Genomic DNA, 19,346 nt, shown 5'->3' with positions numbered 1-19,346 from the left:
CCTTGTAAATTGTAAATTGTATTTCCAGTATTCTATTTACTTAATTATTTAAATTGCTTCTGAAACATGTTTGAGATAGTCTTTTAATGGTAGCTTTTTCTCAAACTTTTCTGTTACTATAATTTATGACATTTGCAGTTATAATGTTATTAAAGTAGGTTTAAGCACAATTGGCATGTTTGCTTTTACAAAGGAAGTAGTTAATTACCTTAGTTGGTGAGCATCACTGATTTGTAAGTCAGCGATATCAAATTACTTTCTGAGTTGGATCATAAATAAACCAAAATACAACTGCCATCGCCATCATCCAAGATGTCTACTTTTAAATTCAGAAAACGTTTATCAGCTAGTTCTAAATTATATTTGAGGTAAAATTGTCGTCTATTGTGAATCGACCAGAGTGTCCCACATATTTCTCAACCCTGAAATTACAACTTGCCACCACTGCCACAAAAGCACTGATTGGGCCATTACAATGTTTAGTCTTAAAAAAGTTCCTCTCTACATCGGACGTGTTTTGAATTCATAACACGAGAATAGATAGTTTTTTTTTCCAAAAAGAAAAAGTATTCAAATTCATAACAATTTTCAAGAAAATGTTACAGTTTTAAGGTTATTAAACTTTAATTTTTTGATAAAACAGAAAAAGTCCAGTTTAAAAACTCGAGACGTCCAAATCATTCTCGAAAAAAGAATAATCCAGTAAAAAGAACATTTTCTATGAATATGGTTCAAAAATGCGGCAGTGGGGGTGAGTACCTTGCTACTTTAATAAAATGGATCTTAGAGCAGTTACTGAAAACTGAAACACATCTAAACTTTTACTCTTCTAACCCACTTTGAAACATTCAACAGGAGAAAGTGTTAAGCGACTATAAAAAACTAAAATAAAACTTTTCCTGCGCAGTTCTGTGTAGGCCATCTTGAGATTGAGAATTTAATTTGTTTCTGTTTATATTTCAATTCAATTCATTCCAAAGGGCCAACTGTTGCTACAATTAAACTTTTATAATAAAGTTTATTTTTTTCTTTTTTAAGGAAATATCTTATGAACACATTTTTTCCTCGGCTTATAAGATTGGTTGAAGCATCTTATTTTGAAAAATCGATTGTGTATCTACTGTTGCATAATCCTACCCAATACTACCCCAACCTAAAAATATAATGGAAACATTAAATTTTGTGTTGTCTTGTACAAACAAGTGGTTGAGTTTGAGATAAGTGCCGTCGGTCGATAATTTCAGTCAAAATTTACTTTCTTCTTGTTTTACAAAACGAATAAATATTTTCACAACTTTGATCAAACGCACAGTTTAGTTTTTATGAATTATATTAGCCTTTAAAATAGTGTAGAAGAAGAAAGGATAACATGAGAGTAGAACATAATAAACAAGAACATATGAATGGTATAAGGTAATAAATTTTGTATCTGATAAAATACGAAATAAAGAAAAAAGCAAGAATAACAAATATAAAAACTGAAAACGGACAATTTGAAAAATAATATAAACTCGGATAAAAATCATTTTTAAAATAAGATATAAGTGTGAGACGTATTTAAAACAAAGATGTTCTTTAAAGTGTTCAATATTTTCTTGACAGCGACAACATATATTTGAATGGAATTTATTTTACATTCAAATAGGTACGTTTTTTTGTATGTGTACAATTAAGCAACTTCAATTTGAATAAGATACATACATTTAAAGAAGAAATTGTTCTCATATATTATATTTTAAAAACCCTAATTACAATTTTGAAGGTGTTTTAGTATAGGCCAAACCTATGAAATCTTTTTTTTTTTTAATTGAACATGACTTAAACACGAGGACAAAAAATATACAAAATGCTAGTTACATCATTTCAATTGAATTTTTGTAGTTTTTTTTAGCATTAAAGCAAAAAATGGGCATATTTTATTTTTATATACATTGAAAATGTTCAACAGAAAAATATTATTATTTGATACAAATTAATATTATACAAATATGTACATACATATGTATGTATACGCCATACTGGGTCATAATTATATGATTCGTTTTAACATATAGACCCATCAAAGTGAGTTCACCTTTCCTCATGCTTGACTAAATAGACATATATGTATATGGATATGCATATGTATAAGATGAGAGGCCAAAGAAAATTTCACTCCTTCATTTAATATAATTTCGTTGTAAATTTTGAAAAATTCAATAGGATAATGATCTAGATATAAGAATGTCCTTTGACATACGCACACTAGGGTCCTTTTGATGTTAAATAACATACAAATTCAATTTAATAGAAATGTTCAAAGAAATTATAACTACTGTCTTCTTTTTTTTAAATAAAAATATTAAATATTTCTCATAATATTAATATTAATAATTAAATATTACAATACACTTCATTGTTCTTCGTCAGTATAATAAGTATAATAATGGTAGCAGTTGTCACAGCCCTGTTTGTGTTATGGATAATAAGTTAAATGTTTCCATATGTTTTTCAGCAGTGGTTGATTGCTTTTTCCTTCAATTTTGCGAAATAGTTTTTTTTTTATATTCAATGTCATAGACACCATCCACTTGGCAGAAACTGAGGAGGGATATCCGACGCATTTTCATAAAAGCATGGTCCAATGTTTGTGGTGTAGGCGTTCAAAATAAAAACAGTTCTGGATGTGGATTGGAATTCTCATACTCGATGAAAATGACATTTTCCTCATTTGATTTTCTATATTCTCGCACAAGAAATAGGAATTCGGATTATACCTCAATTGAAATGTAAATGGCGCCATTTGAACGAGGTCGAATATAATAATGCCTTGTTTCTGTTAAGGATCGTTAGTAAGCAGTTGGGGGTATCAAAATAAATTGAATTTTTATCAATTTCTTATTTAATTTGTATACGACCAAAGAACTATACATTTATATCAATATGTTTGTAGATGCATTTGAGAAAAAGATACATTATATTAATGCAATCCATTTAGTGCTTGTTTCTTGTTTATGTTCTAGTGTTATATACATATGTATAATGTATGTGTTCATATTTGTACCTACCTTATATTATGTGCTTTAGTTTACTTTAAGTTAAATCTAAAAAGTTTAGAGAGTATTCTGTAAATGGATTTAATCGGTTAATGGTTTAAGGCGAATTCATTTCTGTCTCGTTGGAAAACGTTTAAGGTTTTTTTTGCGTTAACTTTTTTTTGAAACCGATAGCGCTAATAATCTTTTTTTCCTAAATGTTCGTTATTTTCTAATTTTAGATGATTCATTTCTTTAAAAGCTAAGAAAAAATGTACTTGTCTTTGAACATTAAGATTGCCTTCAATTTTTTTAAAAGCAAATCTACTTACCACGTCCATGTATTATTAGTATCTACTTATACAAATTATTATTAATATTTATATTATATTAATATAATAAATATAAATATAGGCACTATTTGATTTTGAAGGAATTCATCATTATACCCAATTTGAATTGATTGCCATAGTTTTGAGTGTCTTACTTGGAAGTTTAAATTAATTATTTTTTTTTGTCACAGTTTAATTCATGAACATGATTCCTCCGCATCAGAATTCATTTCAATATTAGCAAATAATTCTTGACACATTTAAAGTATTTTAAATATTACGTCTGTGCCTATACTTGATCTTTCTATGATTTTAATCCCAAAGTCCAGTTAAGTAAAAAATTAAATTGACACTAAAAACAAAAACTCATAGAAGTTTCGAGCAGAGGAAAAAATGTGTGGTTTCTTTTTAACACTATGTTTGTATTTTCAGAAATAGATTTCAAAGAACGCCTGATATGGTCGGTGAAAAGAGAAGTAAAACAGCTTATGGAAGAAGCGGTAACCAAAAAGTTCATTCATGAAGAGAGTAATTCAGTGACAGCCCTTTGCGCTGCAGTAGAGGCTTGCCTCAGCCAAGGCCTTCGTCGACGAGCATTGGGATTATTTAAGACATCTTCAACAACAGCTCTATTACATAAAATAGCAAAAAGCTGTCCTGAAGCTGAGATTATAAGCAAAAAAGTTCAAGAATCAGAAAGTTCTGACAAAAGATCAGCAAGTATAAGCACGGATAGCATTCACAAAACTCCATTGCTTAAAAAGGGAAACAGCTGTTCTGTTTCCGCTGCCAATCCTCCAACTAGTAGTGCTCCAATCGTCAAGTATGTGTATATTAATGCATCGAACTAAATCTTTACGTAATACAAAAATGCTTTTCAACTTTAATTCACATAGATATCTCTGGATCCGCTTGGCCCTGTTCGAAAAGAAATTAGCTAAAATCATTGAGTATTTGGCAGCCAATGCTTATAGTTTTTATGACAAAGATGCGTTGGTTGCAGACCCTGATTTGGGATCAATTTTGAGCTCTTTATTGGTTGGTCCATGTGCTTTGGAATTTACTAGAGCAAAGACAGCGGATCATTATTGGACAGATCCACATGCTGATGAATTAGTAAATGATTATACTTATTAAAAGAAATATTGAACACACTGTATTGATATATATATATATTTTTTAAAGGTTCAGCGCCACAGAATAAGCACTGGAACAAGGCAGCCTTCAGGTTGTCAAAGACCTATTATTAATTTTAAGCGAAGTCTTCATGCAAATTCGGAAGACTCAACTTCAACATCATTTAAATCTAGCGGATCAGTAAGTGCGGCGAAAGATTATGTTGAGTCACTTCATCAAAATTCGAGGGCAACACTTTTGTATGGAAAAAATAACGTTATGGTCCTTCCGGTGAGAATTTAATAAATAATTTATTTTATTTGTCTGTTAAGAATATTCTGATCAATTAAGTCTTAATTTGGATTCGTTTTTTTTCACCCATTGTTATTGTGTTTAGATACTTTTTTTTAACGAATTGAGATAGCTGACAAGAAACAAAAAAACTTTCAGGTGTTCATAAAAACAGACAAACATTAAGATTTCGAGATCGAAAATTGTTGTAAAATAATATGTTCAAAGGATAATTTTGATAATTCAACGAATTATGTAATTAAAAACATGCAAATTTGAATTCAGTTTTCGAGTTTCTTCAAATTAAAATATATTTTATAATCAGCTGTTATAAGAGATATCCACATATACCAGAAACTCTTACTTACCCCTGGATTTCTTTTTTGATAGCCTAACTGCTTTGGATCAGCTACTCCTTTATACTAGCATAAAAGGTATTCGAATCCCCTATCAATTTATCATTTTTAGAATACTGACTAATCTGAAATTATTGTAATATCTAAAAATTATAGGGTCAAAATACTGCTGTTTAAAGTTCTATGATATTGTTTTTTCATAGTGATCTAAGTACGTCATCCTTGAAAAGCCTATTGCTCTGAACTCTTAATTTCTTTAGAAAAAAAGCCGCAGTTTGTTAAAGGTATTACTTATTGAAACCTGAATTTATTAAAAAGTAATATACTCGTTAAGACTGTTAATCAATTCATTTTTTATCTCAAAAAATTATACTGAAGTTTGATATTTATACATGAAAGGCTATTATGGTACTAACATTTTCTTTTCAAAAATCTTTATACAAAAATAATGGTGTATGGAAGGCAAATGCTTAAATAGAAAATTTTGGCTAACAGACTTGGTAGATTTTGAGTAATACACATACAATTATTATTATTAAATTTTACTTCGGTTCATAACAATGGTATGTAGATATTTTTAAAACGTGTTCTTTATTTACACTTTGGTTTGCAGAAGGATGTTAAAGAACTTATGCCTGGCTATCTAAGTCTTCATCAACATATACAAACATTGATCGTCAAATGGACACCAAATCAATTAATGAATGGTCATAATGAAGTCGAAGTCAATGATAAAAGTTCTTACTGGGATTATGCTTTGAATATTAATGTAAACGAAATTGTTTACGTGCATTGCCATCAGAATCGTGGCGAGGATGCAGGAGGAACTATAATTCTTGTGGGTCAAGATGGAGTACAACGTCCTCCAATTCATTTTCCTGAAGGAGGTCATATGCAGGCTTTTCTGAGTTGTCTGGAAACTGGTCTATTGCCCCACGGGCAACTGGATCCACCATTATGGTCTCATCGAGGAATAGGCAAACTTTTAGCTTGGCCAAAACTCGGTCGTAGACGTATTATTTCTTCTCTTATGGATTCCTCTGAAGAAAATCCAATTGATTATGTCTTCAGGATTGTAAGCAAAAGTAATCATGAGGATTTTTGTAAGTTAACATGAAGTAATGAGGTTTGATATTAATTTTAAAAGCAAAACTATATTCAATATCAGTGGCTGTACATCCGATACTTGAATTGGGACGAACAAGTCCCCGTCGAGCACAATTAAGCAGTTGTTCTACAAATGGAAGCAGTGATTATTCAAGTAAGAGTATTTCTATCGATCAGGTATCGATAGATTCGCCTCTAATTCAAGGCAATCAGACTGCCAGCATTGAATTGGTATGCTCTACAATGAGACGTCAGATTATATCACGTGCATTTTATGGATGGCTGGCTTATTGCAGACACTTATCAACCGTGCGAACTCATCTTTCAGGATTGGTCAATGGACGGATTACACCAGAACGTATGTTTTTAGTAATTGCTTTGAAATCCCTCCTTATGTTCCAAATTCTTGCACTATGCGAAAATTATAAAAATGTTATTTAATTTCGAAAAACGTTTATTTACTATATATGTATATATAATATTTATTAGTGGGGTCTGATGAAAAGGGTTTGACTAAAGAACGTTGGGATTCCTTGAGCATTGATGGTGTGGTGACCAATGAAACAGAAGTCTTTCGCTTGGTCTACTTTGGAGGTGTTACACCAGACCTGCGCAAAGATGTGTGGCCGTATCTTTTGGGACATTATAGGTAAAAACTTACTGAAAATCGCTTGAAATCGAACAGAACTTGTTTCTTTGATTTTATCAATTTGGCAAAGTATTATAACTATTTTTTGTTCTTAATTTAAGTTTTGGCTCAACACCCGAAGAACGTGAAAAACTTGACGAAAAATGCAAACACTATTATGAGACAACAATGAGCGAATGGCTTGCTGTTGAAGCTATAGTCCGCCAAAGAGACATGGAGAAAACTGCCAAGGCAGTTGCTAAACTAAGCTCAAGTAGTGGAAGCGCTGAAAAGAATCGTGTTGACCTGGACGAAGATATTGATAATGAAGTATTCCTGGAACAAGATATCTCCTATACATCAGATCCATATCAGATTGATTCAAATAGATTAGCTTGCCCAGCAGCAAGAAACATGAAACACAGCACAGATTCGGGAAATGTCGAGGATGTTGAGACTCATGATGGAACAATATCTAATGAAAATTTAAAAATATTACCAACTGCAATCAACTCAAATGCAATCAACAAAATTGTGTCAATTGAAGAAGATAACTTAGGTGGAAGCACTGTTGATGGCGGAAGGCCATCAGGTAAGGTGTTGAAAAGTGATCCATGCTCACCATCTACATCATCATATGAAACTGTTGGAAACGAGTTTGCTGCTGACGGCACTGAAAACGATGTTCAAAATATTTTAGCACAAGGAGCTGACTTTGTTGCATCGGAAATTCCAGAATTCCATAGTATAGATGATATTAAGGGGGAATTTGCGGAAGTTTTCGATGAAGACAGCATATCAGAACCGAAAACTTTGAGACCTCCAGCTGCTGTTATTGTAACAGATGCTTCAATTGATCTTTTTAACATCGAAGCAGATCACATACACTTTGAAGAAGAAATAAATACAGAGATGTTGCCTTCATTACAGGAAGATATTGCTGCAACATCAATGGATGTTTTGCAGGAACCGAAGTCAACTTGTGTGTCTCCAGCAAGTTCAAATGGAGGAGTGTATAGTGTAAGTTAATAATTATGGATTTATTATTAATTGTATTTTATTATAAATTTTGAATTCATTTATATTTTAGTGTGAATTGTTGGAGAATTTTGGATTGAACTTGCACAGAATAGAGAAAGATGTACAAAGATGTGATCGAAATTACTGGTACTTTGCCAATGAGAACTTGGACAAACTGCGGAATGTGATTTCAACGTAAGATGTTTTAAAACTTAGATAAAAAAGTCTTATAGGACAGACAATCCACAAATTTAAGGTAGTAAAGGAGTATCGGAAATTTGAAATAGCTATTAATTTAATTTGTGTTCAAAATGCTGACCTACACCTAACAATAATTAAAATACCAATGATATTTTAATAGTATTACCTAAAATATGTGTATTGTGAGGGATCCATTTTGGCAAAAGTGGATAAGAAAATATTTTCACTAAAAATTTTAACGCTAAACAATCCGAAAATCATTATAGGACTTCAGCCCTAAGACATAAGGATAACCTAACCAAGAATTTTGTTTTAATTTTAGATATGTTTGGGAGCATTTGGAAGTTGGCTACATGCAAGGAATGTGTGATTTAGTAGCACCACTTTTAGTTATATTCGATGATGAATCCATGAGTTACAGCTGTTTTTGTAAATTAATGGAGAGAATGATTGAAAACTTTCCCAATGGTGGTGCAATGGATATGCACTTTGCTAATATGAGGTAAGCAAGTTGACAAGTTAAACTTTTAATAACTTCCCATAGGAAGTTATTGTATTCGTGCCAGTTTTACGAATTGGAAATATTGAAATTTCTTAACCTTTCAAGGTCCTTAGAATCGAAGTAAAAGATTTTAAGAGATATGTCTGTGCGTGCGTGTGAACGTACGTTTGTATGTCCGTATGCCCTTTCATTCGCGAAGTTTTTTTCGTCGTCCATAGTTCAAGAACCAGAAGACATATTGACTTCAAATAAATTTTGATATACAGATAATAATGCAAAAAGGTGCAGAAAGGACTTTTTGGAGTGGGTGGTTTTTTTTACCATAGAAATTAAAAAAAAACAACTAATGATTTTTTTATAAATCAAAAATATCAAAAATACAATAACAAAAAAAGGTGACTGACCTTTCAAAACAATTGGTAATTTAAACTCAGATTCTTCTTTAAACTCAGATTTCTCCTTTAAACTCAGAAAATAAAATAATTACACTGACTCAACAAAATAGTTCACTTTGAATAATCAATCATTTATTTCGAATTAAAATATATACATACGTCTGCCTTGCACCACGTTCTTAATAGAAGTAATCGTGCGACTGTGAATGTTGTTGGAAGGCGGGTATTTCCTTCTTGCCGGATATATTTATCCCTTTCCCTCATTGGTCATCGTCACAGATTCGACCATCCTGATAGGGTTCGTCGTCCTCGTAGAAGTCTAGATCCAGGTCAATCCAACGTTTCATTCGATCCGCCGACCATGTAGCTGAATATGGTTTCTGTGTCCTAGGAGCAAACGGCATATCGGCGACCTGGTATCTATCATGTGGAAGGATAGCAGTCACACAATATGGTCCCCGGTATCTGGTCTCAAGCTTGCGAGAAGTTCCGGTCGCTGCAATTCCGTCATTTATTGACATCACTAGATCGCCTACCTGGTATTTTCTTGCTTTTTTATGCTTCGTATCGTGCTGGCGTTTTTGGATTGCTTGCCGTTTTTCGGTAGATTCGGCAGCAGCCGTTCGGAGAGTGTCAATACTGGGATTCGATTAGTTTAAGTTTACAAATGGGGCGAGAACATCCTTGAGTGGGTCACGGGGCACGTAACCCATTAGTAGTTGATGTGCGGTTTTACCAGTGGTTTCGTTTTGAGTATTATTGATACCCCACTGCACATATCGTACCTTCTGGTCCCATCTGGTTTCGTCATCAACGGTTGCCGATAATGCATGGAGAATGGTTCGATTATACCGTTCGACCTGACCGTTTGCGCGTGGTGTTTTTGTCGCATTCTGGATGTGCTGAATCGAGTAACCTTTAATGAATTCTTCAAAAGCGTGTGAAGTGAATGCAGTTCCCTTATCTGATATTATTCGACGGGGAATGCCAAACGTAAAGAATAAATCCATAAGGAAATTTATCACCGGTTTGGTCTGGGTGTTGGGCAGAGCCTTGATGTGGACGGATTTGGTGAATGCATCAACCAATACTACGAGGTAGGTATTTCCTTTTGTCGATTTAGGAAAAGGTCCGAGATGATCGATATGGACTGTGTCGAATGGCACGTTTCCCTTCGGTATCGGAAAAAGTTCTCCTCGGGGTTGGTTTTTCTTTTTGTTGAACGCACACTCGACACATGCTTTCAGATATTTTTTTACAAACTGGCTCATCCGAGGAAACCAGTATCGTAGTCGTAAATGTGTCATGGTTTTCTTTTCAGAGAAATGTCCCATCAAGTCATAGCTCTTCCGTAATACTCTATTCCTCGATCCTTTTGGCACAAACAGCCTGAATTCGCCGTCGATTTTCCGTGTTGGAGTGAGTAATCGTGATGTAGTTGTTTGTCGGTTTCGCTGATTGGTGGGCTTCGTAGGACTTTGACTATATCAGCTACGTCTTTATCCTGTAGTTTTAGAGAGTATACCCAATCTGTTTCTTCAATGTTGATTTTGAATGCGTTCATGTCTACTACTTCAGGTGTCTGTGCTGATTCGTACGGATTTCTAGACAGGGTATCAACATGTAACATTTTCTTACCGGCTCGATGAGAAACCTCATAATCGTACTCCTGCATACGCAACCACAATCGGGCGATTCGTGAAACCATTTCTTTCTTTTTACTGGCAGTTTTTAAAGCTTCACAATCAGTGACTATGAGAAAGTGCTTACCAAGCAAGTACTGTCGGAATCGATCTGTTGCTTCAACCACAGCGAGGGCTTCCAGTTCATAGCTGTGGTACATTGATTCTTCTTTGGTTGTTTTGCGACTGTAATAAGCAACCGGGTGAAGGCTTTCACTTTCTTTCTGTAGGAGAATGCCAGCGAGTCCCTTGCAACTGGCGTCTGTGTGAAGTTCGTGTTCTGCATTTTGATTATACAAAATCAGCACTGGCTCACTAGCCAACGACTTTTTGAGCTGATCAAAAGCAGCTTGTTGTTTTGTTCCCCATATGAATTTTTGGTCTTTCTTCGTCAGTTCCGTCAGTGGCGATGCAGTCAGAGCATAATTCTTGATGAATTTCCGGAAAAAGCTGGTGAGCCCTATAAATTGTCTGACTTGATGTTCGTTGGTCGGTGTCTCAAATTCTTGAACGGCAAGAGTCTTTGCCCTACCAGGCTGCATTTTCCCATCTTTAATAATGTGGCCCAGAAACTCAATCTCGTTTTTGAAGAACTCATACTTCTTTAGGTTCAGTGTTAGGTTGGCTTCACCTAAGATAGTAAGAAATTTCTCCAGCTTCCGCATTCCATCCGGGAGGGATTTAACTGGAATAACAAAATCATCCATATAGCTAACGATTTTCTCTGGAAGCATTTTTTGTTTGATGATTCTCATTAACTTTTTGAAATAAGCTGGGGCATTGACTAGCCCGAATGGCATCACCTTAAACTCAAACACTCCGTCCGGGGTGATAAAAGCTGTATACGGTACATGCTCATTTTTGATGGGTATCTGATAATACCCTGACGCCAGATCTAGCACAATAAAGTAATTGTAGCCTTACAGATTGTTAAGTTCCTCTTCTATATACGGGGACGGGGAGCTGACCTTTTTTGTGACAGTATTGAGGCGTCTATAGTGTATGCACATTCGGTCTTCGCCATTTTTCTTTTTAACTAGTACGACCGGTGCTGCGAAGTCAGACTTAGACTCTCGTATGATGTCGCACTCCAGTAGTGTGTTTACCATCGAACTCAGAACCTCTCTTTTAGCATAAGGAACTTTATATGGGTGTTGCGATATAGGATCTGCCTTTGTTAATTCGATTTCCATTTCAACCAGGCTTGTTCGTCCGAGTTCTCTCTGTTCCATGGCGACACACTTCCGAAACTTGTTGAGTAAGTTAACTAAATCCATTGAATCAAGACCTTCGTCAATCTGAAGGTCACCTACAGTTATCTGTTGACGGCTGACTGTATCATTCTTCCTAATAATAAGCTCTTCGCCTTCCTTGGAGACGTCACATGCTGGGTCGCTTAATGTGTCCTTCCCAATTAAGATTGGTTTTGTGAGTCATCTGGGACAACTACCGCGTCGACACTAAAGCTGGCATCGTCAAATCTCCATAGTACAAGGTATTCTTCCCAATACTGTGCAATTTCCGCCTCCAAAGCCATAAAGGGTAACATTGCAGGGACTTATAGGAATTCCTGTTTCTCTCACGACTGTCTGTGTCACTACCGTTTGTTCGCTACCAGAGTCTAGCATTGCTGCATACTCTTTGCCTTTAATGGTTACTCTTTTATTAAAACAATCCGAGTTTTCTTGCCGATGGATAGTGTTTATTCGAATATTCTTATCGTTCTGGCTTTTGCGCTTTATTGGATACTTTATGCTATTTTCTTGGTTAGTATTCCACGGTCTCTTTCGACTTTGGTTGCATTGTCGAGCGAGGTGTCCGGTTTGGTTACAGTTGTAACAAGCGAGTAATGGCCTTTGGTGCACGGGATGTCGGTTAAGTGGTGTTGCCTTTTCGTTTGTCGTTAGCTGACGGCGCCAGTTTGGCTGTTCGTAAATTGATTGTCGGTTCGCATTGCTCGCTCTGAGAATTCCAGCTGTGGACGATGGCTTGTAGCGAGAGTTTTCACGGATACTTTCAGACCATTTTACTTTCTCGATGAGTTCAGCAATGGTGTTAAAGTTTGACACAGCTAGACTAGAACTTAATTGTGGATTATTCAAGCCTGTTAAAATATACTGGATGATGGTTCTATCTGCAAGATGGATTCTTTTCCCCATCATATTCATTTTAAAACAGAAATTTTCAATTGATTCATTCTGACGTCTAGTTCTGCGTGCCATCTGTTGGTGTATGTCAATTTCATTCTCTTGATAAGGAAAATTCGCCTTAAGCCCAATTACTAACTGTGTCCAGGATCCGGAACCCTCTTGAGTAGTGTCCCACCAGAACCTTGCAGGCCCTTTCATTTTTGATGCTGCTGCCATAAGAAGAGTCCGTTCTTCCCATTCGTATATCTTAGTTAGGGTCTCTACCCGGTGCACCCAATTACCGGCCGACATTGATATCGAATCGCTTGGAGTAAACATTCCTGTCTCCCTTTATTATTATTTTTCGTCGAAGTGCGATCATCTTGTTTATGCATCTTCTTTACGTTTCCCTATCATACATCTGATACTTTTTCGTGTACCGAAAGACTATCCAGCTGTATTCATTTATACTTTCGTCTTATCTCTTCCAACGCACCGTGTTGTCCTTTCGTACACCGAAAGTCTACACAGATGTATTTATTCATCCTCTTTAAATTTCTTTCCAACCCATCGTGTTATTCTTTCGTATACCGAAAGTATATACGGATGTAGGAAGTATTTATCCGTCCTCTTCATATTTTTCACTAAACTTGGTGTTTGTGCAAGTTGAATTCGAAATTTTCGTACACCAAAAATATCGTCTCTCACATGTGCATTGCATTCCACCAAGTTGATTATCCATCTACTCTCTTCGCACACTTATATACATAGGTACCTACGCATTGACAAAATACAACTGTTTCCCTTTGCACACATACACCAGTATACATAGTGTTGATCAGATGGACCGTTATAATCTCCAAAACGGTATGTCCCAACGCTTTGTAACTAAGATAATTATTCACACTACTTCTACCATTTAGAAATCAATATTGCTGACCAAATTAGTATTAAAACTCAAAACAATATAAATACGTTACTGCGGCTACTGCTGCAGTTCGTAAATAAAATAATTATATTAAGTTACCATTCACTTAACTTCACACTTTATAGGTTCATCCACTTCTGATTCTTTAAACTCAGATTCTTCTTTAAACTCAGATTTCTCCTTTAAACTCAGAAAATAAAATAATTACACTGACTCAACAAAATAGTTCACTTTGAATAATCAATCATTTATTTCGAATTAAAATATATACGTCTGCTTTGCACCACGTTCTTAATAGAAGTAATCGTGCGACTGTGAATGTTGTTGGAAGGCGGGTATTTCCTTCTTGCCGGATATATTTATCCCTTCCTCTCATTGGTCATCGTCAGAGTAATTTAAATTTTTTTTGGAATAATTCAACTGACAACTTTTTTAACAAAACTCGAAAACCTACAAACCTTTTAAGCAAGACAAATCGACAGACAGAATGGGAAGCTATCAGTGTTGGTAGCATCTAAGCTTCTTTATTAAATTTGTATTTGACGGGGAAGCTGTTTAATGCTAATATTGAGCTTCACACGGTTGAAAAATTGTCGAGATCTGTTTGGGGGAGAGATAAGTCTTCATGAGTTGCAATGATTTTGCAGAATTTCGTATCGTGTAAAGGGATATTTGACAATTTTTAAAGACGATGTCCATGTCATTATTTTTAAAAATAAAATTTAGGGGAGGGCCTAAATGACCTAAATGATAGGATTGGAAGGAGCGGATCTAAACTGGATTCACGATTTTAAAGGTAAGAAGCAATCAATTATAAATAGTAATCCAAGAGTTTTAACATTTGATCTGAAACTATAAGATTGTAAGAAACGTTATCAAACGCTTTGCTGCAGTCAGTTTAGCCTATATCAACTAAAATTCCGAAACAAACTCTGCACGGTTTGTGGTGGTAGATTAGAGATCTGCAACGGAATTTCATATAGAATGCTTTGAAAATGTTTTGGAATATGAGAAATTTTAGCAATTGGTCGATAGTTTATCACCTCCGCTTTCAGTCCCTTCTTGTGAGTTGGAGTTATAAAAGATGTTTTCTGTGTTTTTTGGAGGAAATGTTCCCTGAGATAAGAATAAATGAAACAATTTAGACAGACCAGTTGCAAAATGTTCAAACTGTAGACATATGTATACAAGAGGACAAAAGCGTCCAAAGGTTTTTCTCAAAAACCACCTCTATATCAACTATATATCAACTTCTACTCTCACCTCCCCGCGGTGAAAATCGGGTACCTGGTAGTTAAACAAAGGATTTTGTTCTAGTCCCAGAAAGTTGTTGTGGGCCACAAATGAAAGAGGGAGGAAAGGTGTTTCCACTAAGGCAGCTCTCTTTATCCATACGGCAGCAGACGAATTCTCGAAATGGAATCAACGGTGGCGGCATTTACAATTCCCGTTAGGTTGAACTACTGAGTGAACACTTTATAGGGCTTCTGCAACATATTCGGTGCCAAGGCCTATAAGAAGCGGTCTATCTGGCTCCCCGTCCTTTGGAGTTATACTAAGGATGTGGTCCTCCAGGTTGTGGGCTTTGCCGTTGGGGTGATTTCCTAACCACGTACAAATATCCTAGTTGCGAAGCACCAACAAGACTCGGATACGGACAGATAAACTGATGACGAAGCAAGCTTTCTGTAGAAAGATCTGATAGTATTGATTTTGGTGTCATTTGATTAACATTGAAGTTGATACAATAATCCTTTTTTTTAAATTCGTTATTTTGCACAAAAAATGCTCAATTTACAAAAACCGAGTTTAATCTCAAATACCTCAGATTTTGGCATTTTCGGTGCCTTTTAATATATATTTTTTTCTATTTTCAGATCACTTATTCAAATTCTTGATTCAGAAATGTATGATCTTATGGATTCTCATGGCGATTATACTCACTTCTACTTCTGTTATCGTTGGTTCCTGTTAGATTTTAAACGAGAACTCATATACGCAGATGTATTTTCTACGTGGGAAGTAATTTGGGCAGCAAAACATGTTGCAAGCACCCATTTTGTATTGTTCTTGGCATTAGCTTTGCTAGAAACTTACCGCGATATAATTCTTTCCAATAGCATGGATTTCACGGATGTTATAAAATTTTTTAATGGTACGTAGAAATTATTTTATTCTGGTTATTAATAAAAGGAGTAACGTAACCCATTTAAAAAAAAAAAAAAACATGACTAAAGTTTTTCTCTTAAATTGGTCTCGATCTTAATGGAAAACTTAAATGTCATTTATGATTCCCCAAATATAAAAATGGGTTACTTTATTGCTCTTTTAATTGAATTTTTTAAAGATAATTTTATTTTATATACATAAACTATATTTTCAATTTTTAGAAATGGCAGAGCGTCACAATGCGCAATCTGTACTTCAACTAGCAAGAAGTCTAGCACTGCAATTGCAAATGATTATTGAAAATAAATAAATTTTTGATTTTAAGCTATTATTTTAATATTACTCCACACTAAGGACAACAAAAGATAGTTTATAATCGAATTTAAGTGAAAACTAGCCTTTATTTTTTTTAATGGTCACCTCCTTAATGTGTAAAACATTTTTTCTTCCAGCATGCATCAAAAGAGTTCTTAACAATTCAAATCATGGATACATTTAATTAAAAGCAAAACCACTCTGAATGTTATTTTTATACAATTTTAAGTGTACTAAATTATCGTGTTTAATGTATCCATCCTATCACTTTTTTTTAATAAAAGATAAAAATAAAATTTGTTAGGTATAAATTTATCTCAATTTGGGCTAAAAAATTCTCACTGTGTCCATACAATTTCCAAGCCGTTTTAAAGTTACCTTGTCAAAAGAACCATCCTTCAAAGTCAAGTTCAATAGGAAGTGTATTGATTAACCCTAAGTTTAAAAGAAAAACACGCTTTATCAGAACTAAGGTTTGAATTTATACGATTGGATCTATGAAAAATCTTACCAGAGGTATCTAACAGACTAAATATAAAAACAATGGAGGTGAAAATACACTCTGCAGTATCCGCAACTACAGCTATAGGTCGCTTGAAGTCGCATGTGTTAGCCGATTTGTAATGCAAGAATGCAGAATTTTTGTTTGTTGTCTCGAAGTTATGGATAAGCGTTTAAGTATAGCAGAAATCTCAATTTAGTAGCAAATCCTATTAGACAAAAAGAGGTCAAGAATTTAGAGGCCTGTAGAATTAAATTCATCCGGAAGATCAATTATATATGTAAATCTAATTTACGGCACTTAACTAACCTTGGTCAACATAAAAGTTTTGGGGTGTTGTTCTTTGAAATAAATGAGTTCCTATTCATTATAATTTATTAATAAATTTTGTTTTTTACATGATTCATTTTCAAAAATGCCCAAATGTTGAAACATATGACATTATTTGGGCTAAATGTCAATTTGTAAAACGATTTAAAAATTGATTTGGGAAATATGGCATTGATTTTGTGCTTTATCGCAATTTTCTTCTGAAATTTTTTTTCGGCGATATGAAGTGTTCAATATCTTATTTATAATATAATTATAACGCCCAAAGGTTCGGTAATATTGCTGAAATCGTACAACACCAATATGTTGTTTATTAGTTTGCACGATATGGTTTTTAGAAAAAATTATGTGTTTGCAGGTATAAAATAGAAGGCGTCTAGCTTTAACCTATCAACGCCTCAGGGACTAACTTAACTTCATGTCCAAAAAAGTTATGTATTTGGTTTTAATCAGAATTTCTGTCTTATTTTGTTGTATCACCATCCATCAACTGCTTAAAAATGGATCGCGATATTTCATTAAGTTAAAAAAATCAAAAATTTAGTGTAGAATTTTCATATATGTAAATATTAATGTGTTACTTGTTGCAATCAAGTTGTGATCTCATTGGTGGGTATTCATTAAAATCACCTTTCGCTAATTTATATGTTCCTAAAATAGATTCAATTATTTTCACCTTCAAATAATTTAGTGTATGTTGGACTTCATTAACACTATATTTTTTTACAAGTGTTGAAAATATTGATTAAAAATCATTTAATTTATTAATTTGTACATACACAACTTTTATTACTTTTACATACAAACGGGCTTACAAGAATATTTATACTTAAATAACATACCTACACTTTGAAATATCATTATATGTAAATCAAATACAATTTGTATGAAACTGACGACACATCCCTTATAAATATTACGTAACTTGTTGAAGACTGTATTTCAATAGCAAACCTAGAATTTAATGGAAATCTTTTGTGGCCAATATTTGTACCTATTTACTACAAACATATTATATTTAATCTATTATGTATTATTATATTTGTTTTACACGTATAGTTTTTACATTTGTTGAAATTATAAAAATAATTATAAAATTGCATTTACATATTATCTACACTTTCTTTGGATTATCTGAAGAAGGAATGAATATATTATATTGTATAGACTATTATACCTGTTTAAAAAAAGAAAGGAAATAAATCAATATATTTTAAACTAAATAGAAACAAATCAAACTGTCTTTTAAGTTTATATTAAGTTTATATTGTTTCTGCAAACAAAATATACAAATATATTTGTATTCTTAAATCATTTATAACAAGTAATAATTAAGTCAATCAACGTACAATTACATATGCGGGGAAATAATTTCATTAAAGTTCAATGACATCAACAGGAAACAATCAATTAATATTACTTTTTCAGTAAAGCTCAAGGTAGAAAACAAGACATGCTAAAAATAAGATGTATGTGCTTTTTTTTGCAGGTAAGTAATGTACTATCAAGTGGGCTACATTTCATATAGAAAAAAAACTCATAGACTTCCCATTTCCTTAGTGCTTCCAGAATTTAAATTTTAAATCCATATGACATTTGAAAGAGTCGAAAAAAGGACCCACACACAAAAGTCAACACTCTCTTAGTCTCATGGTTAGAAAAATTGAAAAATGAGCACAATGAGCAAAACTGAATTCTGTATTGAATTTGAATAATAAATTGAAAATATGGCCTGGGCTGGACATAATATACTTTCAAGTCCGAAAAACATAGCTTGCCGAAATAAATAGAAAAATTGCACTATTGTACAACTTGATTTACTTTGACTTCTAAACGTTTATGTTCAAAAATATTCCTTTGGTACTAGTTTTACTAGATGATATGAATCACGGGTTATAGAACTACAGTTCTAACCAATAAGCTTCTGTTTGTGAAAAATAGGGTCAGTCCGGGGTTAACGGTTGATTTGTACTATTTCGAATTTCAAAGCGAGCTATTTTACGACCTTATTAGAATAATACTCATTTTAAAACTGAAAAGGATCTTGAGTTAATCATGTTTAAAGAGTTATCAAATACCTTCGAAATCAAAAGTAAAAACTTTTGATGTCTAAAAATGTCATCGTATGACGATATATTGATATATTTATATTTTCCGCCTAAATGTTTGCATTTCGTTTTTTACGTTCTTTAATTCCTAAAGTCGTACCTATTTCGAAACTTTACAAAAATCGTATGTGAACAAATTTTTTACAAGTTTGTTTAACTTTTCATGACCATCTATTAAATCACAAACCATAAATATTAGCAAATAATAATTGAATTGAATT

The 19,346-nt window shown here is 33.6% G+C and overlaps 1 protein-coding gene across 3 annotated transcripts; it reads left to right on the top strand.

Annotated features, from left to right (window-relative positions):
- The first annotated feature begins 513 nt into the window (after positions 1-513).
- Positions 514-18,252, top strand: LOC129946992 (small G protein signaling modulator 2-like). Of its 3 annotated transcripts, XR_008781674.1 has the most exons (13): positions 514-751; positions 3,779-4,169; positions 4,243-4,462; positions 4,532-4,753; positions 5,723-6,212; positions 6,278-6,574; positions 6,706-6,865; positions 6,967-7,864; positions 7,935-8,059; positions 8,388-8,567; positions 15,579-15,856; positions 16,092-16,256; positions 16,323-18,252. XR_008781674.1 is itself a non-coding variant. In XM_056057375.1 (12 exons), the coding sequence occupies exons 1-12, from the start codon at positions 721-723 to the stop codon at positions 16,178-16,180; spliced, it is 3,381 nt and encodes a 1,126-aa protein (XP_055913350.1). In that variant the 5' UTR covers positions 514-720; the 3' UTR covers positions 16,181-18,251. The 3 variants fall into 3 exon arrangements, 2 of the variants coding, with proteins under 2 accessions (XP_055913350.1, XP_055913352.1); XM_056057375.1 differs by having other exon boundaries at positions 16,092-18,251; XM_056057377.1 differs by lacking the exon at positions 514-751 and adding an exon at positions 3,483-3,674 and having other exon boundaries at positions 16,092-18,251.
- Positions 18,253-19,346: the final 1,094 nt, after the last annotated feature.

Source organism: Eupeodes corollae, chromosome 2 (assembly GCF_945859685.1).
Source record: "Eupeodes corollae chromosome 2, idEupCoro1.1, whole genome shotgun sequence".
NCBI lineage: Eukaryota > Metazoa > Arthropoda > Insecta > Diptera > Syrphidae > Eupeodes > Eupeodes corollae.
Note: the sequence above shows the minus strand (reverse complement) of the source record. Positions and strands in the feature narration are given on the sequence as shown.

What these genes read in the sequence shown, in the direction of transcription:
- LOC129946992 (XM_056057375.1), top strand. Translation starts at nt 721, where the DNA reads ATGAATATGGTTCAAAAATGCGGCAGTGGGG. An exon ending in AGTAGTGCTCCAATCGTCAA is followed by an intron (nt 4,170 to 4,242) that starts GTATGTGTATAT and finishes TAATTCACATAG; the next exon opens with ATATCTCTGGATCCGCTTGG. An exon ending in AAGTAATCATGAGGATTTTT is followed by an intron (nt 6,213 to 6,277) that starts GTAAGTTAACAT and finishes ATTCAATATCAG; the next exon opens with TGGCTGTACATCCGATACTT.